The 27,798-nt window shown below is 40.6% G+C and overlaps 1 protein-coding gene across 3 annotated transcripts in view; it reads right to left on the reverse strand.

Annotated features, from left to right (window-relative positions):
* The window catches only part of SATB2 (SATB homeobox 2), a 166,198-nt gene that overhangs the window by 74,469 nt on the left and 63,931 nt on the right, over positions 1 to 27,798 (reverse strand). For all 3 annotated transcript variants that reach the window (XM_048869826.2, XM_048869827.2, XM_048869825.2), the window contains exons 4-6: positions 19,526 to 19,652; positions 16,217 to 16,340; positions 11,408 to 11,510 (exon numbers count right to left, since the gene is read on the reverse strand). In XM_048869826.2, coding sequence (XP_048725783.1) covers positions 11,408 to 11,510; positions 16,217 to 16,340; positions 19,526 to 19,652 — 354 coding nt within the window. The remainder of the gene's footprint in view (positions 1 to 11,407; positions 11,511 to 16,216; positions 16,341 to 19,525; positions 19,653 to 27,798) is intronic.

Raw genomic sequence — 27,798 nt, forward strand, 5'->3', positions numbered from 1 at the left:
TCTGCCTAGAGGAGCCAGTGCTACCATGGCACATCCAGAGGCTACCCAGCTGCTTTCTCTTCATAATTACAAGCCAACTCTTTCAAAATAACAAAACCATTCCAGAACAAAGGAGGTGCCTTTAAAGTGGTAACGTCATATCTTTTCATCTATAATTACTGTAATTACTTATTTCTTTTCATCACAACCCACTTAGCCACTTCAGTACAGGGGACTAGCTTGAGGAGCCTCATTTTCATTCAACATCTAATCTTCAGTGTCTACTAAAGCCCTTCATTTACCGTCTGCTCTCTGGCCAGGCCACTTGCTCTTGCAGGATTGGGATAGATAGGCTCAGAGAAAATGCAGATGACCAGAATGAGCCAGCCTTGATAATAAGTTTTAACTTTTACAATTTCTCTCTGCCTACACGCTCATAACATGCAAATGACCCAACAGCAGCTATATAGCAAATATGTAATAATGGGGGTTGGGGCACAGGGAGAGGCATTCAGGTGATTCTCTGTCCTAGCCTAATGGAAACACCAAACAGAGAACACGTCTGTCTGTTCTTGACTGTGCAGTGTTTAGTTCTCTCTCTCACACTCACCCCCACTTCATTATTTGTGCATTTGAATTAACACCAGGCTTCTGTGCAACCAGCACCCAAGGTGAACTGGGCACAAGGTGAACTAATGTTATGGACCAACCCACCACAGCCAAGCCCTCGTACAATGTTAGTTTCTGAGCTCCCACATGCATCAGCACATTTACAAAAGATGCAGAGACTCTCTCTCTCACACACACACACACACACATTAAGGGCTTGATCCCACTGGAATAATGGAAAGTCTCCCATAGATTTCACAGTGTATTGGCTCTAACTTTGTTTCTTTTAATTCTGTTTAAACATACTAGGCCAAATGTTCACCCTATAAACGTACAACCCATGGAATCCAACTGGTTATCCCAGAGTGTCTTATTTTTTCAGATCTCTTTTGTGCCACTCTACAGGTTAAATAGGACACTGCCATTCGAATCCAGTATTTATAACTATGTGCAGTCTGGTTCACAGGCAGGATATGCTAACTGTAAGTCCATATGATACAGAGAGGAGCTCTACATGCCAGTCAGACTGAATAAAAATGAAGATGAAGAAGAAGAATAAACATTGTCAGAATAAATTTACAGAAACAGCTAATCTAGACGGACCAGTATTCTTGTCCTGTATAGAAATGCCTGTGATAGTGTAAAATTATTCTGAGAAATGTTTGTCCTGGTAGTTACGCATCTTCCCTACAATTAGGCAGTGATCTACCATGGATGATCCACCTCCCAAACCATACCTGACCAATTGTGCAATGTGTGCTGTGGGTGATCACTTTCTGAGTCCAATTGCTAGCAATCATCAGGGAAAATGGATCACCCATGTCATTTACCAAGAGACTCGTCTAAAAACATCAGGTAACTGGAGTGCTGAATAAATATAAGTCAGTGACAGAAATACATTTTGTGTAATCTGCAATTCAGATGATCAGGATACAGCAGTGCTGCACTCTCTGTCCCAGCAACAGATATGGGGATTTTCAAACTTGGTCTAGAGTTCCTTTTGCATTCTCATGTTCACCTGACGCTAACTTTCTCAAAAATTCTCCTTTGGGGCTTCAATTTCCTTAGCTGGCCTGAGACTGGAAGTTCGTTTTTGTTTTTCTGTTACGTGTGAAGAAAATCCATTCAACAAATTTTTGAATTATTTGTGACCAAAAAAGTTTTACGCCCTTTTTTTTAAAAAAAAATTTAAAGGGGTAGGGGATTGCACATAGTTATAAATACTGGATTCTAACGGCAGTGTGTCCTATTTAACCTGTAGAATGGTGCAAAAGAGATCTCAAAAAAAAAAAAAAAATAAGACACTCTGGGATAACCAGAGGCGGGGGGGAGAGAGAGAGAATTTCTTTTTTTACTTTGCTCCCCAATAATTCAAAAATGGCTGAGCAAAACTGCAGTCTTGGCATGTGACTGCTCCACAATGAGGAAGTATCTCTTAGCTAATTTTGAAAGTGAAAGTTTTTAAAAGAAAAAAGGTAAATAATTGACAACTCACTTCTGAGCATGCTTAGTGAGCATCTGTTAAATTTTTTAGCAGACACCTAGCAGTGACAACACACTTGGAGCTGTAAGGACTTCCCATTCTCTCTAGCGCAGTCAAAAAATAGGAATAACATTTTCCAAAGTTGAAATTCCCACACACGTCTTTTTCATCAAAATTCAAATTTCAAAATAGTTCAGCCAGTTCTAATTCTCTCCATCCTGCTTAACAGCCACAAAGGCCACTGCTTATGGGCTTCTGGAATATAAGGCATTCGGCAGGTTGCGTCTCATAGAACCACACACACACACAACACAGTCCTTAAAAATGAACGTCATAACATCACGGAGAGGAGAAAAAGAAATGTGGGTTTGAAAAGGTGTAGACAATTTTCAGATATCTATAATGTTTGCTGTATCCTGCCTGTTCCATCAATTCTATACTCTGATTTTAAAAAAATTAAGTCTCCATCTTTTTCCATTGTAAAGATACAGCAGTCTCAATGTAAACCAATGCCCTACTGTCCCATCGAAGCAGTACAGCAGAACATCGTCTACAGCTTAACAGCATTAAAGATGTGAGCTCATCCCTCAGTGAACTGTGACCTTTCAAAGCCTCCGTGGGCCACCAAAATGCTAACAATATCAAGACCAATAGTTTCTTTATTTTCTTTTAAAAAAATGAAAAAACCCTATTGAATTCAAAAGAAAAGGTTCAGATTTTCATAGCAGGAGGAAGAGCTGTCAGCTAAACTGAAAGGCTTCGTTTTGGCTTAGCTCCAGATCAACAACTAAAGTACAAGCAAAAACCCCAAGAAACTGCAAATTCTTAAATAAGTTATTTAAGTATCTAAACTGATAATGAGTGTAACTAGCCATCCGAAATGTCGAAGTCCAAAGAAAACATTACTACATAGGCCAATTTAAAGCAAAAATCTTGGATGGAAAAGAACTGCCACCTTTCTAAGAAGTTCCTAAAAACACCTGCTTCAGATGAACAATTCAAAATAATTCTTAAAGAAAGTAATAGGAATTCTCAGTGTGCTCCCTCGGCAGTTGCTACCTTGAATGGGAAACTGAGTTCTGTCAGCCTGAGAGTGGAAAAGCTGGAAACTCATGCAAATGCTGCTGCTTCTAAACTCTCTAATCCTGCAACTGCAACTAAGACCCACGGTCAAAAAACAGATTCTCTGTCCGTCTGTCTGAGGCTGTAAACAAGTTTTCAAAAAATAACAGCGCCTACAACTATATCTGAAAAACAAAGAAGATCCAAAAAGATAAAGACGACATAGATTATCCTCAGTTTAAGGAAGATGTGTAATCCTCTTTCCTGCAACAGCTAGCTCCTGACCTACTGAAATCAGAAATAATTAATTTATATTGAAGCGATTCATCACTTCACAAAAAGACCATCAGCCAACATCTCTGAACTTACACCAAGATGATTTCTGATCTTAGGGATAAAGATGACTCTTATTATCTGGACAAACAAAAGACGTTTTTAGCTTGTTTTAAGGTCACATCATATTTGTTGTTCTCCTTTCTCCCCTCTGCTTGAGAATTTGGGCTCAGGCTAAGAGAAAATATTCACAGTACTAAAAAACTTTCAGTAGTGAAGGAGTGATTGTCTTTCCTATAAAACTAACCTTGGGAAGGGAATATATCTTTTAAAAACAGATAGCTGAAAGACCATTAGCAAAATATTACCAAAATGACACTGGACAATGAATTATTTCTATGAATTTTATTCCTTGGAAATGCTTTTGATTGCTTTGAAATATTTCTGTCTGTTTACACACACACACACACACACACAGAGTTTTTTATGTATGTATTCTTTAATTTTTACAGGGAATCTAAGTAAGTCAGTGTTAAATGTTGTAGAATCATGCACAAAACAAAGCAAATAATGCAAATGGAATTACTTCTGCTTTAACTCATTGCAGATAATTGCTTTTGCCTTTCAATGCGTTTGAACAAATGTTATGTTTTATTTACATATGGACTGGAAGAGAACATTTATGCTGGATTTTGATACAAACACAGAGAAGACTGACAGAAGAGCTCATTACTTTTGGACCAAAGACTGGGCTTCATTCATATTATATTCTGCTAAGAAATATTAAACTAATTATTCAGATCCTAAATTTCAAAGGGTCTGAGCATCCATAGCTTCCGTAAACTTCCATAGGAGATGTTTGTGTTCAGTACCTCCGAAGACTAGGTCATCACTGTCTGATTTACATGCAATCCTCATTAAAACTGTGGGCCTGATTCTCATGTACATGAGGCCCTTTTCTTCTGCTCTGGGAATGCAAAGGGCCTTATGGGGTAATTTTACATTCACTGCAAGGCCTCTTTCCACTATTAGGGTGGTGCAAATGGCCTCAGTGTAAATGAGGAAGTAGTCCTGTAACCTTAAAAATGTGAAAATTTAAAATCAAAAGTTAAATAAAAGATACATGTAGTAACATTAACTCACTCCATCTTGCACATCCTGTGTATAATTTTGATCGGTAATTAAACTACCAAATACTAGATCTAAATGATTACATATGTGCTGTATGACAAAGAGAAAGTTACTGAGAACCTTAACTTTCTCATTTCCCAACTTTTAAAGTTAGAACTGTATTAATATAAGCCCTCTTTCCACAAATACATACACCAGGGGTTCTCAACATGTTTCTTTCTGAGGCACCCGCAACATGCTATAAAAGCGCCACGGCCCACCTGTGCCACAACAAATGGTTTTCTGCATATAAAAGCAAGGACCGGCATCATGGGGTAGCAAGCAGTGTAACTTCCTGGGGCCCCATGCCACAGGGGCCCCCCAGGTAGCAAAGTTACTCAGGCTTCAGCTACAATCCCAGGTGGAAGGACTCAGGGCCCCAGGCTTCAGCCCCATGCAGTGGGACTTTAGCTTTCTGCCCTGGGCTCCAGTGAGTCTAACACTGGCCCTGCTTGCCCTGAAATCTGCTCGTGGCCCCAGACCACTGGTTCAGAACCACTGGCATACACAGTATATATCGTATACACCAAACTGGTTAGGAAGATTTTTCCTGATCTTTTCCCATCCTACTGTCCCATTCACCCATGCCCAAACACACATACAGAGTGCTAGACCAACAGCTGGGAAAACATGGAAAAATCTCCATTCTCACACTAGTAAATTCCAGTTATCAGTATGTATACTAACTCCTATGCTACTGAATAAACGATGAATTTCTTCAAAACTTAAAGGGGCTGGTAGACAGGGGTAGGAAAGTCAAGCCAGAACCTTATTCTATGATGGCCTTGACACAAGAGATAATTAACATTCTGAGCTGAACTAACTGAAAACTTTTAACAATTATAAGCATAAATAATTTAGCTGTATTTTCAGTAAACTCAACAGAATGCACACTAAGAATGTTTACTTCAAATTTCATACAATTCCATTTGTATATAGGTTTGACATCTGTTACTAATGATATCAAATTATTGATTGTTCACTTTCTTATATTTATTTAAACATTAACTATATACTCTGCAACCTGATGATTTTCTTCTTTATTTTCCCAGAGGACTTTTTTATTTTTGCATTGCTTTAGTCATATTTACTTTGATCTTCTAGAATGTATAATTATTTTACTGTTTATTTATTTCCATGAGAAAGGGGAAAAAAAGTTTGACCTAGGAGATCTATCTATATGTGGCAATTTGTAACAGAATCACATAGCTTATGTTTAGGAAATCATGGTTTTGATTAAGAAGCAACCATTTAGTTCCCACTGTTTTATTAAAACGGACATTAGCAGATAATAGGAAACACATTTAAATACCATAGACTGCATTTAGTTTGCAACGTCAAAAGTAATTTAGAAGCCCCTTTCTATTTTGCATTTACCACAGTGCATGTGATTTTTTTTTCGCTCGTTTGGGTTTTTGTTTGTTTGTTTGTTTTGGTTTTTTACATTCTACTAACCAAATCTGGCCTTGGATATGTATGTGCTGGTCCCAATGCCTCACAGTGATTTCCAAGGGCAAAATTTGACTCTAAAATCTAACTGTTGCTTATATCCAGTTTTTTAAAAAACAGAACTTTTTACTTCTTATTAAAAGAGATGTGTGGCTATGTATATTTACAAACTCACTAATTTCACATATGAAATGAGTTCTACTGTACAAACCACCAACTGTGAAGTAGAAATGAAATTATAACAAAGAAATGGAGATGTGAAATTAAAAGCACCAAACTAAGTGCAGAAATCTTCCCTTTCAGAGGGTGCTAGAGATTATTGCAATGAAGTTACATAGCTGTTTATTTTCCATACCCAACTGTACCTGTCATGGATCTTTTGTTTTCCCTCCCACTCGTTTGGTTGATGAATCAACACCACTTGAACTGTTTTACAGCAGCTTGTGTTTACTTCACACATACCTTAACCTTCTCTTTTCTCCTCCTACTAACACACACATACTCTTTCAAACAGCAACGACTAGCTGAATCTCTTTAAATAGTGCACATACACAGTTATCTGGCAAACTCTTTAGGTTTGGGTCCTTGACCTCTTGATTGAAATCAAGGTCTCCCTCTGCTTTTACTGCACTTAATGATTTAACTGTGCACTTACTAACTAAAAAAAAAAGAAAGAGCTTGAAGAACTGAATGCTCTAAGAAAGGAAGAAAGTGGAAGATGTGGTGTGCTAGAAACACTTGGGAGTCTGAAGTGGCAACACTGAGAACCACTACAGTTAAGGGTTTCCAGTGTCTTTGGAGCTGGCATTACACCCTAGCCTGATGAAATAGCAAACCCATAGCTTTTCTCCTGCAACAGAGAGTTAAAGCAATCTACTAAATGACCTTGAAGCTCTTTGATTCCTTTGATTTGTTTCAGCCAAGAGCACTTTAAAAAAAATCTTTTTACTAAGAGTCATTTAGAGAAAAGAAAACACTTCTGAGTCACACGATGGTAATTTAGAGTGAGAAGGAACTATTCAATTCATCCTGCACAATGGTAAATATTAACGACATGGTAAATGTCTAAATCAAAATTTGCAGATGACCCCTGTGTAATTGTACAAAATGAAAAGATGTGTATTTTAATTCTCTTACGTACTTCATTTACAGTTTTACTTCAACTATTTTAAAATCTTCCACAGACATTTTTAACCTAAAACATAATCGCTCTTGCTAGGGCAAATATCACTGTTGCACACAACAGAGCTCTGATTTTTATACGTATATCTTCCATACTCCATGCACACATGTAACCACACTACAGTTAATGGGAAATAGGCACATAAATCAAAGGGAAAACAGATCCCTCAGTGTTTGCCCTGATCTTATGCAAGATAAAAATATTCTCAATTCTAAAAGAAGCTTCCTTATTACATTACGATGATGGGTTTATATTTTGCCTTAAATGAATTAAATAGCAGCCTTCCACATCTTATATGCTCTACTTTTTAAGAGCAAAAAACTGCAGACACTTTTTTAAAAGATTTGAGTTTCACGAATAAGTATACATTTGGTATATTCACTTCTCAAGAAGTTATGGGCACCATAAGGGAATCCCGACCCAAGCTTTGTGAATCTGACACAAGCCCTTTCTGGCTGGTGAAAAAAAGGCTTGAGCTTCTGGTGCAAGTCATGCCTGAAATAGCCAATGCATTCCAATTCAGGGAAGGAATCTTCCCTTCCAGAGACCGACACTGAGGAAACCCTCCCTCTTTGATACATTGGTTCACGCCAACTACTGCTTGGTGTCAAACGTTCTGTTTCTGAGCAAACTCACAGAGAATCTAGCCACAGGTCAATTACAAACATCTAATTTAAACTAATATCCAGTCCCCAAAATCTGGATTCAGGCCAGGCCATGGTCAGAAACAGTTTTAGTGCCACCAACGATCTCCTGCAATAAATGGATGGTGAGCAGACATCCGTTCTCATCTTCTTTGACCCGTCTGCAACATTTGACATTGTTGACTACAAGATACTGCTGTCTAGCCTGAAAGAGATGGCAGAGGTCCACTGGAATGTGCTAAAATGGTTTGAGTCCTTCCTGCAGAGACACATCCAAACCATGCTGGTGGGAAACTATGCCTCCACCACTAGACCCCTCATTTGTCGAGTCCCACAAGGGTCAATTCTTTCTCCATGCCTTTTCAACATCTATATGCAGCCAGTAGGTGAAATGAACACACGACACAGACTTAAGTGAGAGACATGTAATGACATACAGCTTTACCTTTCCTATAAGAAATATGAACAGAAGCATGACCAATGCATTGGCTGTCAAACTAATGATCCATCAAGCCACATATCCTGTCTTCCGACAGTGACCAGTACCAGATGCTTCAGAGGGAATTAAAAGAACATGATCCATCTCCTGTCATCCACACCCAGCTTCTTGCAGATGGAGGTTCATGGACACCTAAAGCATGGAGTAGAGTCACTGACCATCTTGGCTGATAGACATTGATGGACCTATCCTCCATGAACTTATCTAATTCTTTTGTGAACCCAGTTATACTTTTGGCCTTCTCAACATCCCTGGCAACATGTTCTACAGATTGACTGTGCATTGTGTGAAGAAATTCTTACATATGTTTGTTTTAAACCTGCTGCCTATTAATTTCATTGGACGATCCCTAGTTCCTGTGTTTTGTGAAGGAGTAAATAACACTTCCTTATTCACTTTCTCCACACCATTCATGATTTTACACACCTCTAACATATCCCCCTTAGTCATATATTTTCTAAGCTGAACAGTGTTTTTAACCTCTCCTCGTACAGAAGTTGTTCCATACCCCTAATCATTTGTGTTGTCCTCTGAACCTTTTCCAATTCTAATGTATCTTTTTTGAGGTGGGGTGACCAGAACTGCATGCAGTATTCAGCGTGTGGGCGTACAATGAATTTATATAGTGGCATTGTGATATTTTCTGTCTTACTACTTATCTCTTCCCAAACGGTTCCTAACATCATTAGCTTTTTTGACTGCTGCTGCACATTGAGTGGATGTTTCTGGAGAACTATCCATGATAACTCTAAGGTCTCTTTCCTGAGTGGTAACAGCTAATTTAGACTCCATCACTTTGTATGTATAGTTAGGATGATTTTTTCCCCAATGTGCAGTACTTTGAATTCATCAACACTGAATTTCATCTGCCATTTTGTCACCCACTCAGTTTAGTGAGATTCCTTTGTAACTCTTTGCAGTCAGTTTTGGACTTAAATATCTTGAGTAATTTTGTATTGTCCGCAAACTTTCTCACCTCACTATTTGCCCCCTTTTCCAGATCATTTATGAATATGATGAACAGCACAATTTCCAGTACAGATCCTTGGAGGATCCCATTATTTACCTCTCTCCATTATGAAAACTAACCATTTATTCCTACCCTTTGCTTCCTATCTTTTAACCAGTTACTGATCCATGAGAGGACCTTTCCTCTTATCCCATGACTGCTTACTTTGCTTAAGAGCCTTTGGTGAGGGACCCTGTTGAAGACTTCTGAAAGTCCAGGTACATTATTTCGACTGGATCACCCTTGTCCACATGCTTGTAGACACCCTCAAAAGAATTATAATAGAATGGTGAGCATGATTTCCCTTTACAAAAGCCATGTTGATTCTTCCCCAACATATTATGCTTTATCTGTGTTTGATCATTCTGTTCTTTACTATAGTTTCAACCAATTAGCCTTGTAGTGAAGTTAGTCTTACAAGACTGTACTTGCCAGGATTACCTCTGGAGTCTTATTTAAAAATTTGGTGTTACATATCACCAAGATGGCCCAGCGCTTGAATGAAATCAGCTGGTGGATGAAGAGCAGTTGGTTGGAGCTGAACCCAAGCAAAACAAAGGGATATGCTAGTGGGCAGAGGAAAGCATTTTGAAGAGTCTGCAGTAACTATGCAATTCCTTTAGCTGAAGACACACACCTACAAGTGGTAAATCAGTCTGTAGTTTAGGAGTACTCTTGGATTCTTTGCCGACATTTAACTCTCACATACCAGTGTTCATTTCCAGTTACTAGAAGACTCCAACCCATCCTGGCAGATGATAAGCTAGCCTTGGTTATACATATCTACATCACCCACCATCTGGACTAAAATAATGTGATATACCTGGGCAGGAAGCCATCAGTCCTTAGGAAACTCTAACTAAAACAAAAACACTGCAATGTATCTTCTTAGCAACCACAAGCTATCATGAGCACATCAAACCTGTCCTCTGCTCTCTCTCCACTGGCTTTCCAAAGAATATCAAGTCAAATTTAAGGTCTAAGACCTTATCTTCATGGTCCTCAATGGCCTGAACCCAGCATATCTAAAAAAGAGACTTAAGTTCTTAGATGAAGACTCTGGCCAACAAGTCCACTCTTCAGGCAAAATAGAACTTTCTATCATAAGGGCAAATCTAGTCTGTGCAGAAGACAGTACTCGGGGTTGGTCCGAGATTGCGGAACAAAGAACCATCACAAACCTCCCACCTCCCCTTCAAATACAAGGCGCACTTCTTCAGCCATACTTTGTCTCACACAAATACATAGCAGCATGTGTATTTAAAAGAAAACTCCACCAAAACAAAACATTGCATTGTACACACAATTCTCCCCCTGAGGAAAGGGCAAGAGAAAGAACAAATTACCAATGACAGATGTTAGTAACGTCACGTAATGCGCTGCTGGAAGACACTCAGTCATTATGGCAACAAGGGCGTTATAAGAACCTACATAAAATAATGTTCCTGTATGAGACATTAGTATTTCACCAACTAACATAATTCCATTTCATATCATAAAAATAATGGGCCACTTTCAGTTTGGTACAAGTAGGAATAGTTGGGATGAATTTAGCCCAGTGCCTCCAAGCAACTTGGTCTCAAATGCACTGCTACTATCTAAATTCCAGGAATGCCAATACACTTAACCATATTTAAACAGAAAGCGAGGACACATTTAACTTAGGAAGACAGATTTTTAGTTTTCATAAATAAAATATGATGAAGGTGATTTACATAGCAATTTAACTTTACAATCCAGATCTTCTAGAGCAGATTTTTTTTCCAAGATGTTTTAGTTTTCTTACACACACAGTTGATCCTTTCAATGCAATTACAGTCTAAAATGTAACGTAACTCGCATGTTTTCTTTAAAAATCTTTCCTTTCACACCATCCTTGTTCATAATGCACTGGATTTAATTTCCAGTGTGCTACAACTGTGCCCTCTTTGCGGACAAATTCACTAACATTATTAAGGCTTATCATCACCCTTACTTAAAACAAAATTTCAAACAGTCAAACACAGTTCATTGGCTTGGAAATTAACAATAACTGAAGTTAATTTACCTTTAATCTTCTTGTACTTCTTATACCATCTCCCAAACTCCTGGCACTTGGTTGCTGATACATTGGCATAGTATGTGCTATTTACAATGGATGAAATCATACTCTGGAAGTAGAGGAAGACAGAAAGTGTGTTAAAAAATAATGAAAACTCTTTTCCAGAGCTAGTCAATGACATGCAAGCTCACATTGATCACCCATTTGTGCCTTCAAAACCTAATGCAGTCACTGAAGGACTCAAAATTGGCTGTATTTCCCACTCTACATCCCCAGACATGATTACTCTGGTTCACGAATAATGCAAAAAAGATGCTGTTTGAACCAAGACTCCTATCTCCAGCTCCTACTGACTTGTCATTTTAATTTATACTTGTGATGTCACAGAATCTTCACACTAAAAGCATAACTAGAGGCAGTGACACGTTGGGGGACACACACATTAGACACAAGGGATAAGAACAATTGTGATTTAGGAACCAGATTCTAAAGGTAAGGTTAGCATGCATAATCCAAATAATGCTTTTCAGCTGCTTCTGTTCTGCTTTCAGCTGCAACAAGACCACACAGCCAAGAACCGGAGAACATCCGTGCTACTCGCTGCAGAACAACAGTTAGGCAAATAAGTTAAATTAATATAATTTATAGAAACGTGTGATTAGCTGTTGTGTGAAAAATCACTCAACAGAAAAATTAATAGTGCTATTCAGAGCAGATTAAACTAAATACACTACAGTTTCAAAGTAACCAAGGGCCACAACAAAATGTGGTACAGCTAAAAGATTTAAACTACTTCACCACCATCCCCACCCTTTGCAGGTATCCTCTGGCAACTACTGCTACAATGCAACTGGAAGATAGTAGGTAGAGTGCTCTGCAGCACTTGACACACACAAAAATATTTTACATTTGGGGCACTTTTGGCTGTATGGTGGAACATAGTTTTGTTACGGGTACTTGTCTCAGTTTTATAGAGTAAATAATTGTTAATAACTTTTAAACTCTTCCAGAGCTGAATCATTCCATTATGTGTATATCTACATAGATCTATACACACACATTCACTCTAAAGCCCAAGAAGTTTAACAAGATGTGTGAGCCAAAGCACCCTTTCTTGAAATCACATTTTTTATACCTACAGTCATGCCAGGTTTCAGAGAAATGTTGGCACCTGTTATGACACTTCTGCATAGTAGAAGAGATTAGAGAGATAGCATGACCTCAAAGCAATTGCAAGCTATTTACCACAGCTTCCAGCTCTGGCACACAGGCCCCTCTAGGCTCATGTGTAAAATGGGGTCTTATCCATGGCTGTTAAACTACTAGCTAGGCTCACTTCTGGCTTACTCCACTTTTACAGTGTTCTAAAAAAAATCCCATCCTGTTCAAGATCAATTCTGTATTTATTCAGCCCAGTCTGCTACTCTGTTGCAACCTCAAAAGATTCCAGTTTTCCTGACCCCTTGAGTTTTGGGGGTATTAGGAGGTTGAGAAGAAATTACTTTAGAGAGACTTAAGGAAGATTGGATGGTACAGATTAGTTTCCGTCTTCGAGGCAGGAATTAACTTTAAACACAGAGGTTCCTCTTCCCTTTCACTTTCACATTTCCACTAAGCTGCAGTATGGGGGATTCAAAGTAGCTATGAAATAAGAGCTGGGAATTTTTTTTTAAATGTATGTTCTAATCGCCAAAACTCAGCTTCAATTTTCTAATTAAAATTCATATTTTGAGACCTACACCCAGTACCATAACAGTCAGCAGCACCTCCTTCCCTATGAACCCTTGCTTGTTCCTGAGGAAACAGAAGACTTTTGAGGGCATAACAGAGTGGAAACTTCAGCTGGAAGAAGCAGCTCTAAAGAGTTTATTTTTCCAGCAGGTTTTTCTTTAAGCTCTCACAGCTCTACAATAAATGGGCATTACTAAGATTATAGCTGTGGTGGTTCTGAGGAAGAAAAATGGGACAGAAATTCCTCTTCCTACCCCCGGTGGGTGAACAGCTTCATTACATCCATGTGGAAAGAAAGCTGGCATCTGCCTGATAATGTATACTAGAACTAGCAGAGGATTCATATAAACAAGATATAATGTCATAAGTTAAAATAAAAGGAGAAAACTATGGAATGGAAACAAAAACCACCAACCCACAACAAGGAAATGAAGTTTATACAAGTATGCAAAATACATGAACAATACTGGAATGATTAGCACAGTACCCTGCTTAACTGGGATTTATTTGTCTGAACAGCAGCCTTATGCTAAGGGCGGCTAAGCTGCAAATACATAATACACCTAGCAGGAGAAACAGAACAATTGTAAATCAAAGCCAATGATTACACTGCCCATTAGTAGCAATCAGAATCTCCATCTGGGCTGCAAGAAGAGCTCATACACCAAGAACAAGAGCTGGAGCATAGTACTGGTGAGAAAAAAAAGCCCCTTTCCACTTCTATACAGAGGGAAACTCAATGCACTGTGAACACATTATTAAACAGCAGCATTTACTCCGCAGTTGGACTCCTAGGAGACAGCTCTGTAATTTGCCGCTGTCAATAATATATTAACCACAAGGGGGTTGTAATGACATTTCACATTTGGTGCGGTATTTTTTTAAAACTGATTTGGGAGAAGGAATTGTATTCAAGGCAAATTCAGATAATGGCAATAGACAGCTCCTATACAACCTTCCACTGTATCTTTTACATTTTGGAAGCCATGACAACAGAGGTTACAACTTTTTGTGGTTCTAATGCAAGAAATGCATTCATTATGGTCCAGCTTCTGGAGTTCATCGCCATTCAGCAAATCACTTAAGCACATGCTTAAAGGTAAGCATGTGCAAATGCCTTGCTGAATTAGAACCCACAAAAGGATGTCTCTGTACCTTTATTCTCTGCATAATCACCAGGATAGAAATTCTTTCTCCTACAGTTCTGCCATCAGTAGTCTTGCTAATGTATGTCAGGATGAGTTTATAGAGAGGTAAGCCAACTGGCATATTCCCATATGAAAACTGATGGAAAACATCCCTACACAGTGAATGAATGCCACCACATAACATGGCTCACTGTTCAGTTATACTGGATAGTGGTACAGGTCAGGTGCACTGGGACACACAGGATTGAAGACCAGTCTCCCTCCACCTGAGAGTTGCAGGTATCTCATCTCATTTCACTTCTTGAAATGTAATTTTGATATGCTAGTTTTGTTACCATCAGCCAAAGAGCCCCAACCTACTTGCTGGAACCTTCGCTAGCCAATCAATTTCTCCTTTTGCAGTGTCCATTCTATATATAAAGGCAAACACTTAAAGTGTTGTTCTACTCCAGGGGTGGCCAACCTGTGGCTCCGGAGCCGCATGCGGCTCTTCAGAGGTTAATATGCGGCTCCTTGCATAGGTGCTGACTCCAGGGCTGGAGCTACAGGTGCCAACTTTCCAATGGGCTGGGGGGGGGCTCACTGCTCAACCCCTGGCTCTGCCACAGGCCCTTCCCCCACTCCCCAAGGTCCCTGCCCCTTCCCCCGACCCTGCCATGCCCTCACTCCTCCCACCCCACCCTCACCCCCACCCCCGAGCCTCCAGCGCACGCAAAACAGCTGACTGCAGGAGATATGAGGAGGAGGGGGAGGCACTGACTGGTGGGGCTGCCAACGGGCGGGAGGCACTGGGGGCTGGAGAAGGGGAACTGATGGGGGGCTGCTGACGAATTACTGAGGCTCTTTGGCAATGTACATTGGTAAATTCTGGCTCCTTCTCAGGCTCAGGTTGGCCACCCCTGTTCTACTCTGTAAAAGTAACACCTTCTTATGCAACACATCCACTCTTGTATTCAGAGTCACTTCAGTAAGCAATGTGTTTAGCATTTAAGGGTTGTTCGTTTATTTTTTGGACGGAAGGGGGAAGAGGTTAACTATAAAAGACATTTTTTCATGTTTTAAAAAGACAATATAAAAGCAATATATTAACAGCTCTACCTCTGTTCTAGTGAAGTTTTTTGTCAGGTAATATGAATCACTGGATGTTGGCTTTTTTGGTGGTGCAGAAGGGTGCTCAGCTAACCTTGCCACTTTATACAAGTCTTCATGTAAGAATTTTGAACTAGAGCTCAGATTCATCAGGAGTCCGAACTGCGGTTGTGTCCTCACTGCAAGTGACAAAGTTGTACTGCATAAAGTTTCTCTCTCTCTCTATTAACACATACACACACACACACTTTTGTTGTGTTTTCCTAGAAACTGGCACCACACTGATGAGAGTCATATACATTCCTTTGTAATCAGAGACTGATGAAAACTGTGTGTGTCCCTAAAGTATGCTGCAGGCTTCTACCAGTGAGGATAAGCTGCTGTTGCAATACAGAGTGTTGAGTGGTAGTACAAAATTCGGAGAGGATATATATGGAGAACCTGGGGTCCCTTTGAAGTTGAGGTCACAAGCCAGCTGATCGCCTTCCAACAACACATCACAAAAAGAAAAGGAGTACTTGTGGCACCTTAGAGACTAAACAATTTATTTGAGCATGAGCTTTCGTGAGCTACAGCTCACTTCATCGGATGCATACTGTGGAAACTGCAGAAGACATTATATACACAGAGACCATGAAACAATACCTCCTCCCACCCCACTCTCCTGCTGCACCACAATTAAAGAGTAAAGAGATAATTTCCCAAGTGGATTGAAATTTCTCCTTTTTAATTTAAAAAAAAAAGGATTAAACATTTCTGGAATTTTTTCTTGTAAACACCTTGCTAAACAGTTCCTGGCTTTGGATTTTATAAAGCTGGATCCTCTAGTACAGGTAGAAGCACTGACCTGGGAGAGAGGGCATTCTTTGGCTAATGTGCTCTGATTCATCTCTTTAAGCAGTTCCTTTAAGGCATTGCGGACTGTGGCATGGTTCCACTGCTCTGCTGGCAAGTCTTCCAACTTTGAACAACTGCGAAAAAAGAAAGCAGAAAAATCAGACGGAAACATCACCAGCAAGGAAACCTGCTCTCTTTGTGCAACCATAAATCTTTGTGAAGACATCCCCACTTTACAGTCCCGTGCTCAGACCTTTCTTTAAAGTGCATCTTTTTTTTTCTCATCCCCATTCCCCCCAACGAGACATATGCTGCAACTAAGAGAATTAAACCAAATGCCAGAAATCCTAGCTAAGCCTACATAAGTGATGTAACATGTGTGCCTAGCCATTTCCTTTGGGGCCTGAAGGAGTGCAAAGTGCTCTGCTTAATGCAGGCCACACAAATGACTGGGAAAGGCAGCCTCTTAGGCACAGATAGATGCTCCTGCTGGAATAGAAAAAAAATTACACAACATGCTTAAGTAGTGAGAGACGCCCTCATTCTGGAGGGGCAAGGCTTTGGTCTAAAACAGAATTCTGTTCTATATTGGTATATATCCTGCCCTCACCACCGTAGTATCTGAGCACCTTCCACCTGTCACGTCTTGGTCACTCTCACTCTCATTCTCTCGGCAGGTGGGGAAATGCATGTGTTTTTGTAGCGTTCTGTTTCGGGAAGGTTACATTTCAGGTGCATTTGGGTGTTGTAAGGTTGTTTGGTTTTTTTTAAGTACCCACGCTCTGTGTTTGTATTAGAATAGGCAAGGTCAAAGAAATGTGCCTTGCAATCAGTGAGGAAGGCGGGGACGTTTGTGACAATTGTTTGTTCCTGGGAGACTTTGTTTCAGTCTCAGACTGACCCATGAAACTGTTCTGTCTCCTGCACAGATGAGCTTTACCCTTATGCTAGAAAGTGCCTTTGTGTCTGAGGAGGGGAGTTGTTGACCAGAGTCTTCATCTCCGAACTTGAGGCTCTTTCAGACATGCTGGGCCCAGACCATTGACTGCCCTGGTGATAAGGACCAAGATCTTAAATTTGACTTAATGTTTGGGAGGCCAGTGCAGAGAGCAGAGGGTGGGTATGATGCTCTCACAGTAGCCTGTGTTGCTGAGGAGATGCACTGCAGCATTCTGTACTAGCTGGAGTTTCCCAAGGGCTGATGGCTTCCTGCCCAGGTATATCACATTACTGCAGTCCAGCCAAGAGGTGACAAAGGTGTGAGTAATTGAGGCCTGGTCTTTATCCACCAGGAGGGAAGAGAGGCAACTGGAGATGACAGAGTGTTATTCATAAAAGCTGCTATGTGAGAGGTTGGTGTTAGTAAAGAATCCAAGAGTGCTCCTAAACTACAGACTGAATTGACCAATTGTGGGCACATGACTTCAATCAAGGAGACTTAGTTGGAGACACTTTTCTCTGCCTATCAGCACACCTTCTGCCTTGCTCAGGTTCAGTTTCAGCCTGCTATTCTTCATCTATGAGCTGATCTCCTCCAAGCATTGGGGCATCCTGGTGGTCGTAGTGTGGGCATATGTGGTGAAGGACAGGTAGAGCTGTGTGTCATCCGCATATTGTTGGTCCCTGAATCCATGCTTGTGACATTATTCACAATGCTGTCTGACCATTTCACCTAGCTGCTGCATGTAGATGTTGAAAAGGACTGGAGAGAGAACTGATCTTTGTGGGACTCCACAGATGAAGGGTTTAGTGGCAGAGGTGCAGCTTCCCATCACTACTCATTGTGTGTGTGTTCCTCCAAAAAACATTTTAACACATTACCCAGGACTCCTACCTCCGCTCTCAGGCAAGACAGCAGTATCTTATGGTCAACAGTGTCAAATTTTGCAGAGAGGTCAAGGAGGAGGAGAATGGATGTTTGCTCCATTGAGAGCATTGCCATCAGTGACACTAAAGCTATTTCTATACCATGTCCTGACCTGAATCCAGATTATGCCTGGTCTGGTATATTAGCTTCAATTAGAAGAGTTTATAGTCGGCCTGTGGCTAGCTTATCTGTGAGTTTGCTAGGTAACAAAAGATTTTACACTGAGCAATAGTTCACCAGAACTGAGCTATTAAGAGGGCAGATTTCTTCAGTGTCATTCTGGGGTGGATATTCATTTAGGGTGTTTAGTGCTTCTTAAGCAGAAAAAAATATTGCCATTGATTAAGTAAGTGAGGTGGAAAGTATGCAGTGCCATAAGTTTCAAAGTACTAGGCAGCTCCAGTGTAATGCATAGAGTCAACTCAACCATGCAGTACCGATTTCATACATGCACACAAAGTGGAGCAAGACCCTCTGTTGTTTTGCAGGAGGTTTTTGCAATGGGATTTACTTGATGGTGCTCGGATACGACAGCCATTAGACTCCTAATTATGATAAAGTCAGAATGAACCTTTTCATGTGGGCCAGTTATTTCATAATACTCCACTGTTTCTTACTCCTTCCTCTAAAGCATCCTGATCACTGGACTATGGCAGATGGGCCAACTGTTTGACCTAGTGAGGTACATCCTAGGTTAAACAGAGTTTCTTAAGAACTGGGTGGGCGCTTTGCTGAGGCCATCTGGAGAATTCTCCACCCTTTTCAGTGAGCAGCCCAGTAGCCTCCATCTTCTCTAAATGGGCAGGATGTAGAAGAGAAAAAAATATATAAAATAAAAAGAGTGTGCAGAATTGTCAGACAGCAGCTACCGCTTTGTCCATCTGATGTTCAAGAGTAGGAAATAGTTTAAATTACCAGATGGAGCAGTAGAGGCAGGCTCTCCCCACCATGCTAGGATTGGCCACTGGAGATAAAAAAGACGGCAACAAGCTCTCTGGGCCATCCTGTCTGAGCCACAGTTAGCAGAAAGTCTAGACCCTCATAACCTGAGTCCTGGAAATAGATGAGGTGTTTATTTTTCACATACAATGTGCTAAGCATTTAATCAGGCCTGGAGGACCCATTAAATTAGGAGTTGGGGAAAGTTTCCCTTTAAAGGCTTCAGATCCCTCATGATTGATGGAGTCCCCCCACCCACCTACCTACCCACCTGCCCCATTCCTGCCCCCACTACACCACCCTGGCTTTACTGCTTCAGAAAATAAAATGTAAAAACAGTTGAAGGTTCACCGAGAAAGCTGCATCGTGAAGCACCTTTCCCTTCATTTTCCTTTTCATTTCATCAAAAGCCCAGAAATTAATGAAGACAGGATGTGCTAATCTCTGTAGTAATGCTGTGATCAACGGAGCAGCTCAGAGAATAGAGGAGGACAGATGTTCAGAAACACCCACCTTTGTAATTGGATTTTCAATGTCACAACATGATAGACATCTTGTAGCATGTCGGCTACTGTCGCATCTGGTGCATCGGTCACATAACTGAGGGGGAGAGGGTTCCACCTCCCAAGTTTGATTATTCCTGGAAGAAAAAATATAATATACATCTATAAGCTGTTTATGAAACATTTTGATTATTTGCTTGGTCAGGGTGCTCAGAACCTGCCCTGAGCTTTATTGCAATCCTGAACACAAAGCTATTTCTTTCTGACAATTGAGCCTAAGTGGAGGGGAAGGAATATATTTTGAATTGTAAACAGAGAGCTGTTTACATCTTCATGTTTCTTGAATTATTATAGAGAAGTAAAGGATGCAGCCCCCCACACAGCATCACCTTTCCTCATCCCACTAAAGCCTGCACTTTCTAAGTTAAGAGAAGCTTTAAATACCCTGTTCTCCTGATTTGAAAGCCTGCACAACCCTTAAGTAAATAGAAGATTTGGTTTTGAATTGAACAAGAAAATTCCTGTGTGTGGGCTCAGCACACAGTTACATCCTGACTGTGGTGCGATTCCCAGCACAAATAGCATTTGAAATCGATGAAGTCGTTAGAGTTCACTCCCAGATATGCGTTTCACCAGGCAGATGGTTGCTTTCTTTGGCAAAAAGTGACAGTGCTGTACTTGACCACATATTGAAAATAGCACAGCTGTCTTCCAGGTCCCTGTTTATACCTCTGCTCCTTCAGTAACAGCAGCAACACCCTTTCTAGATAGGCTTGTTGCAAGAGACAGTGAGTTCACATGCGATAGTGCAAACTCTTTAGTGCAGAAACCTTCTCTTCTTTTAAATGTTTATATAATGCCTAGCACACCCTGGGCACTACCAGAAACAATTAATAATTATTAGAAAGGATGGACTTCCAGGGAAGCCCAGAAAACAGAGAGACTTTAGGAATATAACGAGGCACAGTGCTGCCTTGTGTGGGTACACAGCATAGTGGGCAGATGTCTGCTGTTCTGCTTCACTCCATCTCCTCAGCTCGGTTACTGGCTTCCTCTTTGTTTAATCTGCTTATCGTCTCTGGGCCCAGTCCTTCAAGATACCAAACACCCTTGTTCCCACTTAAATTGACAGTGCTCGAGACCAGGTCTTTGGCCCGTTCACACCCATTCAAGGCTCCAGAAGAGATCAACAAGGCAGTCTGCGAACATTATCAAAAGCAACACAGAGATGACTGTTCACAATACTGTTACCTGGTGACACCACACTATTGCATATCTATCTGCAAGCTCTTATAATAATCCAACACCTTTGTTCTAAATGGGAAGCAACAACTCATGACAACCCGGCCTATCAAGAAAACTCATTGGAAATCTTCTGACGTGATATCATGATGCTAAAATTAACGCAGTTCCCCACATGCACCATTTTACCAACGCTGATGATGACCAAATCTGAACTTTGAGTTGCATCTAGACTTATCAAAGCTCCTGTAAAGGTGGTTATGAGACGGCAAATCAAAGGCTTTGTGAAAATGGTAGCCCAATGGTCTCCCTTACTGCATGAGATACTTGGCACAGTGCTAATACTATGGGAATATTTTCTCTGTTTCTGCATAACACTGCTAGGACAATTTTGGTACAACTACTCTCCCCACTTGTAGCATTTCAGTATGTGCATATAGATTTCTTGGGAAACAGATCTGCAGTTGGTTCACAGCACATTTCATTACCATGTACAGACCCTGAGAGGGAAGCCAGAGTAGACCATTACCTTTGCTAGTTCAAAGTCTCAATCTGATACTCTGGTATAGACTCAGTAGCATCATTTCAAGAGTAGGTTATGAAGCTTTTGGTAAGGGTAGAATCTCGTCCACGACAAACAAAGTTAATAATTGTTGCTTGACATCCAATGCTTGAAAGTGGGGCATACACAGAACAAAAACATTTAAATGATGCACTGTTTCAGTATTAAGATTTAACAATCTGGTGCTGAATATGCTGCAGTATAAATAGTGCCTGGACTCGGATCCAGTAAAGTAACACACAGCACTCATTCACAGTATCATATGTCTCCGGAGCTGGCTCCTCAAGCCATATTCCACTTGCCAAGGAAAGCTGTTTTTCTAAAGGGGATAGTTTACTTCATGTTATCTCTGGAGACAATGAGAAGTACACATAGTACAGCATACATTAGTCATGAAATGAGCATCAAAGGTCCACTGAGTGAAACACACGCTAGTGAAACAGTTTAGCTGCCAACTTCCCTTGCCCCTTCTAATACCATGTAATAATTTAACACAAAGTCACCTGAAAAATCCAGAAATCTATATCAGCTTCGCAGAACACTGGCCTTCCTATTTTTGATCACTTCAAGTTTCCATATAACTGAAAAAATAAGCATCATATGTACCCTATAAGTCACATCTACATTGGTCACATTTTACAAGAGGCTGTATTCTTCATTCAGTTACAGGAACCTCCGTGAGAGAATACCATCTCCAAGTGTTTGGTGCTGGCAGCGCTGGAGAGACAAAAAGGCAGTAGAGGTCACTGGAGTTTGCAAGGAGTTGTCCCAGCCTGGGAAAGTTCAAAGCAAAACCACAGGCCAAAGCATCATGGGAAATACTCTATAAATCACTTTACAGGAAATGTCTGCTACTACTGGTAGTTAGATAGATTTTCTATCCTTCTCTATAGTTGGAAAGGAAACTCTTTTGGCTGGAATTAGACAAACACAGGTGTTACCCTAATGCCTGGGCATGTTAACACCTACTGTGAGTCCTTTACACCTTGTTACAGCACTGCTGATGCACGCTATTATTGCAGCCGGTGTGATTTGATGGGTGACATTTTTTAAAATATATCTTGAGTTAGTCCCTGGCTAGCCAGAAGCCATGATTTCCATCCAGCACTTCAGCGGGCTCCACAGGGGGTTCCGTTCACGGCACTGTAGCTGCATTTAAGGCATCTGTTGTGTTGCAGGTGGGATGTGGGTGCCGGCTTGTTTAAGCACGCCAGTTCTCTTTCTCTCAAATAACTTTCCATCAGGATTTGAGCAGCACATACAGTCATAGTTTGGCTAGAGGCTCCCTTCTCATTTGTTCCCACTCTCAAGGGGTTTTTAATGCGACATTCATCATGATAGGTGAACGCCAGGATAGCTAGGCATAATCTTCCTAGATACATACCTTAATGGCCTAATTTCCAATTTTTAAGGTTGTGGTCTTTAATTATGCAACTTCACTTGTATCGTATAGAGTTTTTATCTTGTATTGAGCCCGAAGGGTAATCAAACCCCTGCAGCTGGCCTCGGTCAGCTGACTCCGACTCATGGGCTCAGGCTCCAAGGCTGTAAAATTGCAGTGGAGATGTTTAGGCTCAGACTGGAGACCAAACTCTGGGATCCCACAAGAGAGGAGGGTCCCTGAGCCCGGACTCCAGCCTAAGCCTGAATGTCTACACTGCAATTTTACAGTCCTGCAGTGTGAAGCCTGTCAGTTGACAAGGACTAGCCGGGAGTATATTCAATTGCAGCGGAGGCATACCCTGTGAGACTTACAGAGAGTGGGAGAATCAGTGAGGCACTTTATAAATGATTACTGAACAAATACTCTATTTTAAACAGGAACAACATTCCTCCTTCCTTAATACTGTTTGAGGAAGAGATGCAGCAGAACTCTAAGAAATCTGTTGGCAGATCCTTTTATGACTTCACAACCTTTTCCCATTAACTAATTCAATCACTCATTCACAAACCAATGACCCCTTTGGGGCTCTTTTTGTGGAGTGTTGGCAAACAGTGCCCAAATGCTAATTGCCAGGAGTTTATTCACTAAGTTACTAGGTCAAGCTGAGGAGATTTTGAGGCCTTGCCAACAGGGAGGAACCACCTATGTCCTGGAACAACCTTCAAAAACTGACCTTTAAATGGTTTGGTGTGAAACCGCCCGTTAGAGGAGGCCAAAAAAAAAAAAAAAATCTTTTAAATGGTTTTGTCTGAAGAACATTTTTCAACAACTGTTTTTAAGAAGTTATTCTCCCTCCACTCTGTTTGGCTGAAGGCAGGTCTACACTATGGCAGTGATCGATGCTCTGAGATCGATCCACCAGCAGTTGATTTAGCTGGTCTAGTAAAGACCCACCAAATCGACTGCAGATTGCTCTCCAGTCGACCCCTGTACTCTACCCCTGACAAGAAGAGTAAGGTAAGTCGACGGGAGACTTCCTCCCGTCAACCCCCCGAGGTGTAGAACCCGCGGTAACTCGACCTAAGGTACGTCGACTCCAGCTACGTTATTCACGAAGCTGGAGTTGAGTAGCGTATGTCGACTTACCATGGTAGTGAAGACATAGCCTCAGATGTGTTAGCCGGAGCATTTTCAAGATTAGCTCCTGAAAACCGTTGCCCTCTGTAGACAGGCCCTCTCATAAGCTTGATTTTCAAAAATGTTGCCATCTCTTCCTTGAACAAGATTCATTACTGATCAGCGTCGCAGACTGAAGAACAGAGGAATGATAAGGATATAGATTCATAGATGCATAGATATTTAGGTCAGAAGGGACCATTATGATCATCTAGTCTGACCTCCTGCACAACGCAGGCCACAGAATTTCACCCACCACTCCTACAAAAAAACCTCACACCTATATCTGTGCTATTGAAGTCCTCAAATCGTAGTTTAAAGACTTCAAGGAGCAGAGAATCCTCCAGCAAGTGACCCGTGCCCCATGCTACAGAGGAAGGCGAAAAACCTCCAGGGCCTCTTCCAATCTGCCCTAGAGGAAAATTCCTTCCTGACCCCAAATATGGCGATCAGCTAAACCCTGAGCATATGGGAAGATTCATCAGCCAGATACTACAGAAAATTCTTTCCTGGGTAACTCAGATCTCACCCCATCTAATAGCCCATCATAGGCCATTGGGCCCATTTATGAATATTTAATTACCAAAACCATGTTATCCCATCATACCATCTCCTCCATAAACTTATCGAGTTTAATCTTAAAGCCAGATAGATCTTTTGCCCCCACTGCTTCCCTTAGAAGGCTATTCCAAAACTTCACTCCTCTGATGGTTAAAAACCTTCATCTAATTTCTAGTCTAAATTTCCTAGTGGCCAGTTTATATCCATTTGTTCTTGTGTCCACATTGGTACGGATCTTAAATAATTCCTCTCCCTGCAGCCCCATTTTAAATGTGAATATCTCCTTTCACTCAGAAAGATCCCAAAGTACTTTAAATTCCATATAACAAGCACCACTGAAAATGCAGCCACTTGCAGAGGAGGGAGTGCCAACCAAAAGACCCTCTGTGGAGGGAGTGGCAATCTTGGCTTGACACTTGGTGCTCGACAAGCATGCAAAAAGCATTACAGTTTTTAAGGTCGCATCCAAAAGATTCATACTTGCCTTGGATTTCAATGTATTTAACCCACAAGAAAATGAAGGACTGACTCAATGCTATTAGGATTTGAACTTGTGAATGTATCTAAACATTTCAAAACTGCATCTTAAATCACTAAGCCACCTTACTAGGTATTGCTTTTCTAGACCATTTACACAATTAGGGCTAGACCCTGGAACCCTCACTTACATGAATAGTCCTTTGAAGTTAATAGAGCTACTCATGGATTACTTAGATAAGAGTTGCAGGATCAAACCTTTAAAACTGGACCACTTCCAAAATATCATTCACAACCAAACAGAACATATAGGCACCATACAACAGAACATCTCTTGTGCTATTGTTAATAGCTTCCTTCACATCTACCACATTTATTCCCAATTTTTTACATTTTATAGACTATGGACATACCTGAACAATATTTTTAAAGCATATTTGTAGTAAGTTTGCAAGTGATTAATGTAAACGATTTAAAGCGCTTTACATGCCAGAACAGAGATTAAAGTCATATGGGTCAAATTAAGAAGATCATATACATTCCCCCACACACACAAATTTTGCAGGTACAGAATGAAAATTCAACAATATTTAAAATAAAAAGTGAAGAGAGGAAAAGAATTCAGCATTCCTTGGTTAAAATAAAATAAAATACTGGCTCAGAAAGAAGAACCCTGGTTAATGAACACTGTGAAGGAGGGTATTTATCAACACTAACCGTGAAGGTTAGCTGATGCACAACACCAAACTTTTTCATTGTCTTCAGCATAAACAAATGCATCCCACAGAGACACACAAGGAGTGGAGGGTGTTAACGATCACTCCCCTCGTGGACTGAGACACTGGACCATCACCAGCTCCTTGCTTATACATTGAATATATCTCACACAGACCTTTGCTTCCGAGGATGCATGGTTCAGGGAACAACAGCATCACTTGCTGTAGTGATAGAAGTCTAATCAAACAAATAGTTTCTCTTTTAAACGAAGTCCTTTTTAACCGTTTTTCTTACCAGCACAATGTAAACTCAAGGGAAACTAGACATTAGCATTAATATCCAAATTCTTTTAAAATAAATAAATATTATATATATCTATTATAACTTCCAGTTAAAGGCCATGAAACGCTGTCAATAAAACCCTGGGTCCTAGAATGATTGAGCCACAGAGTTGTTCACAGTGGTGATGTAGCCATGTTGGTCCCAGGACGTTAGAGAGACAAAATGGATGAGGTAATATATTTTATTGGACCAACCTCTGTTGGTGAGAGACAAGCTTTTGAGCTAAACAAAGCTCTCCTTTCCCCAACCTGAGGAAAAGCTCTGTGTAGCTTGAAAGCTTGTCTGTCTCACCAAGAAAAGCTGGTCCAATAAAAGATATTATCTCACCCACCTTGTCCTCAACCTATTTACCACTGTGGACCGCATATGCAGCTTTTTGTGTGTTATGTGGGCCGCATCCACACTATATACTACCCCTATGGCCCTGAGGCTGTCGCATGGGTCGCAGCTGTGCGCTGACTGGGCTGCAAGTGGCCTGTGGGTTGCCGGTTAAAAACCACTGCTCTAAGCCCGTAGAGTCTCTGTTCACAGCATTACTTCTGTTGCTGAAGAGACTGGTAGATTCTTGTGACACTGATTGCATCTGTTTACCGTCTTCAGAGCAGTCTTGTCCCTATGTTATAGCAGGTAATTTACTGTTGTTCAGACGTGCTTTCTTAAAGAAATTTAAAACTTCCTGTCCTATATAACAAGTACATAGAATTATTTATCCATAAATTAGTTCACAGGAAATCACTATCCTGCAGTATATAATAACTCAGCCTGTATTTCTAACCTGTGGCCTGGTTGTAGTACATCATCAGTGCATAGCAGCATAAAGGCTGCTGTAGTTACTGTTGTTAAACCATTGCAGGGAACGACTTTTCAAGCAGAAAGGAGAAAGTGAGCAATGGGGCACATTTTTTTAAACTGATTGTATTAATTTTTGTATTATATTATATTACTGAGCTGCTTCTTCAAGTTTTTATACCAATTGAAAAGATTTTGTACTGCGTTTGGAGTCTGTTACATGGGGGGGCCTACATTTTTCTATTGAATTTGAATCAGTGACATATTGGGGTGAGAACAGATGGAAAAAATAATCAGTATAATTCTCCTTTGCACTTCCAAAACACCTTTCAGCTGAGGATCCCAAAGCACTTTATAAAACATTAATTAATTAAGCCTCATAAGGCTTAATTGTCCCTATGAGGCAAGCAGCATTATCCCTTTGACATACTGGTGATTTAGTGATTGAAAGTACACAATAAACATAATCCTATGTTTATACCAATACAAAAGAAACCCCCACCCCTCACTTCAGACCATAATAAATAATTCAGTGAGAGAACAGGAATAAACTCTGTGATTATGTTGTGATGTACACATCCACAAATCAACAGGAACACCCACACCTCTTGAATGATTAACACTCCATCTCAGTTGACTAGACATGTACAACTTTAGGTTGCGAACAAAAAGGTGACCTTCATTTGAAAGGCACGTGTTTGACACTAGCTTTACCTGCAGCTATGGGGGCGAGAGTGTGCTTTTTAAAACTACGCACACAATAATATATAAGTGTAAGTGGAATTCTACAGTGAAAATAGCATGCATCATGCAGACAGTCAGTTTAGATGATCATGCTGGTCCTTTCCAGCCTTAAGAATCTACACTAATGTGGCTATTTTACATAGATGCAATTATATAAAATTATATATATTTGTAGAAAAGTGTCAGTAGAAGATCGCTAGTGTTATACGGTTAAATTATTGAACTTTAGACTGCTTTCAGGGATGAAAATAGCTTTTCTATATGGTCCTCTGCTAGGACTTTTAATTTT

Source organism: Caretta caretta, chromosome 11, assembly GCF_965140235.1.
Source record: "Caretta caretta isolate rCarCar2 chromosome 11, rCarCar1.hap1, whole genome shotgun sequence".
Taxonomy (NCBI): Eukaryota; Metazoa; Chordata; order Testudines; family Cheloniidae; genus Caretta; species Caretta caretta.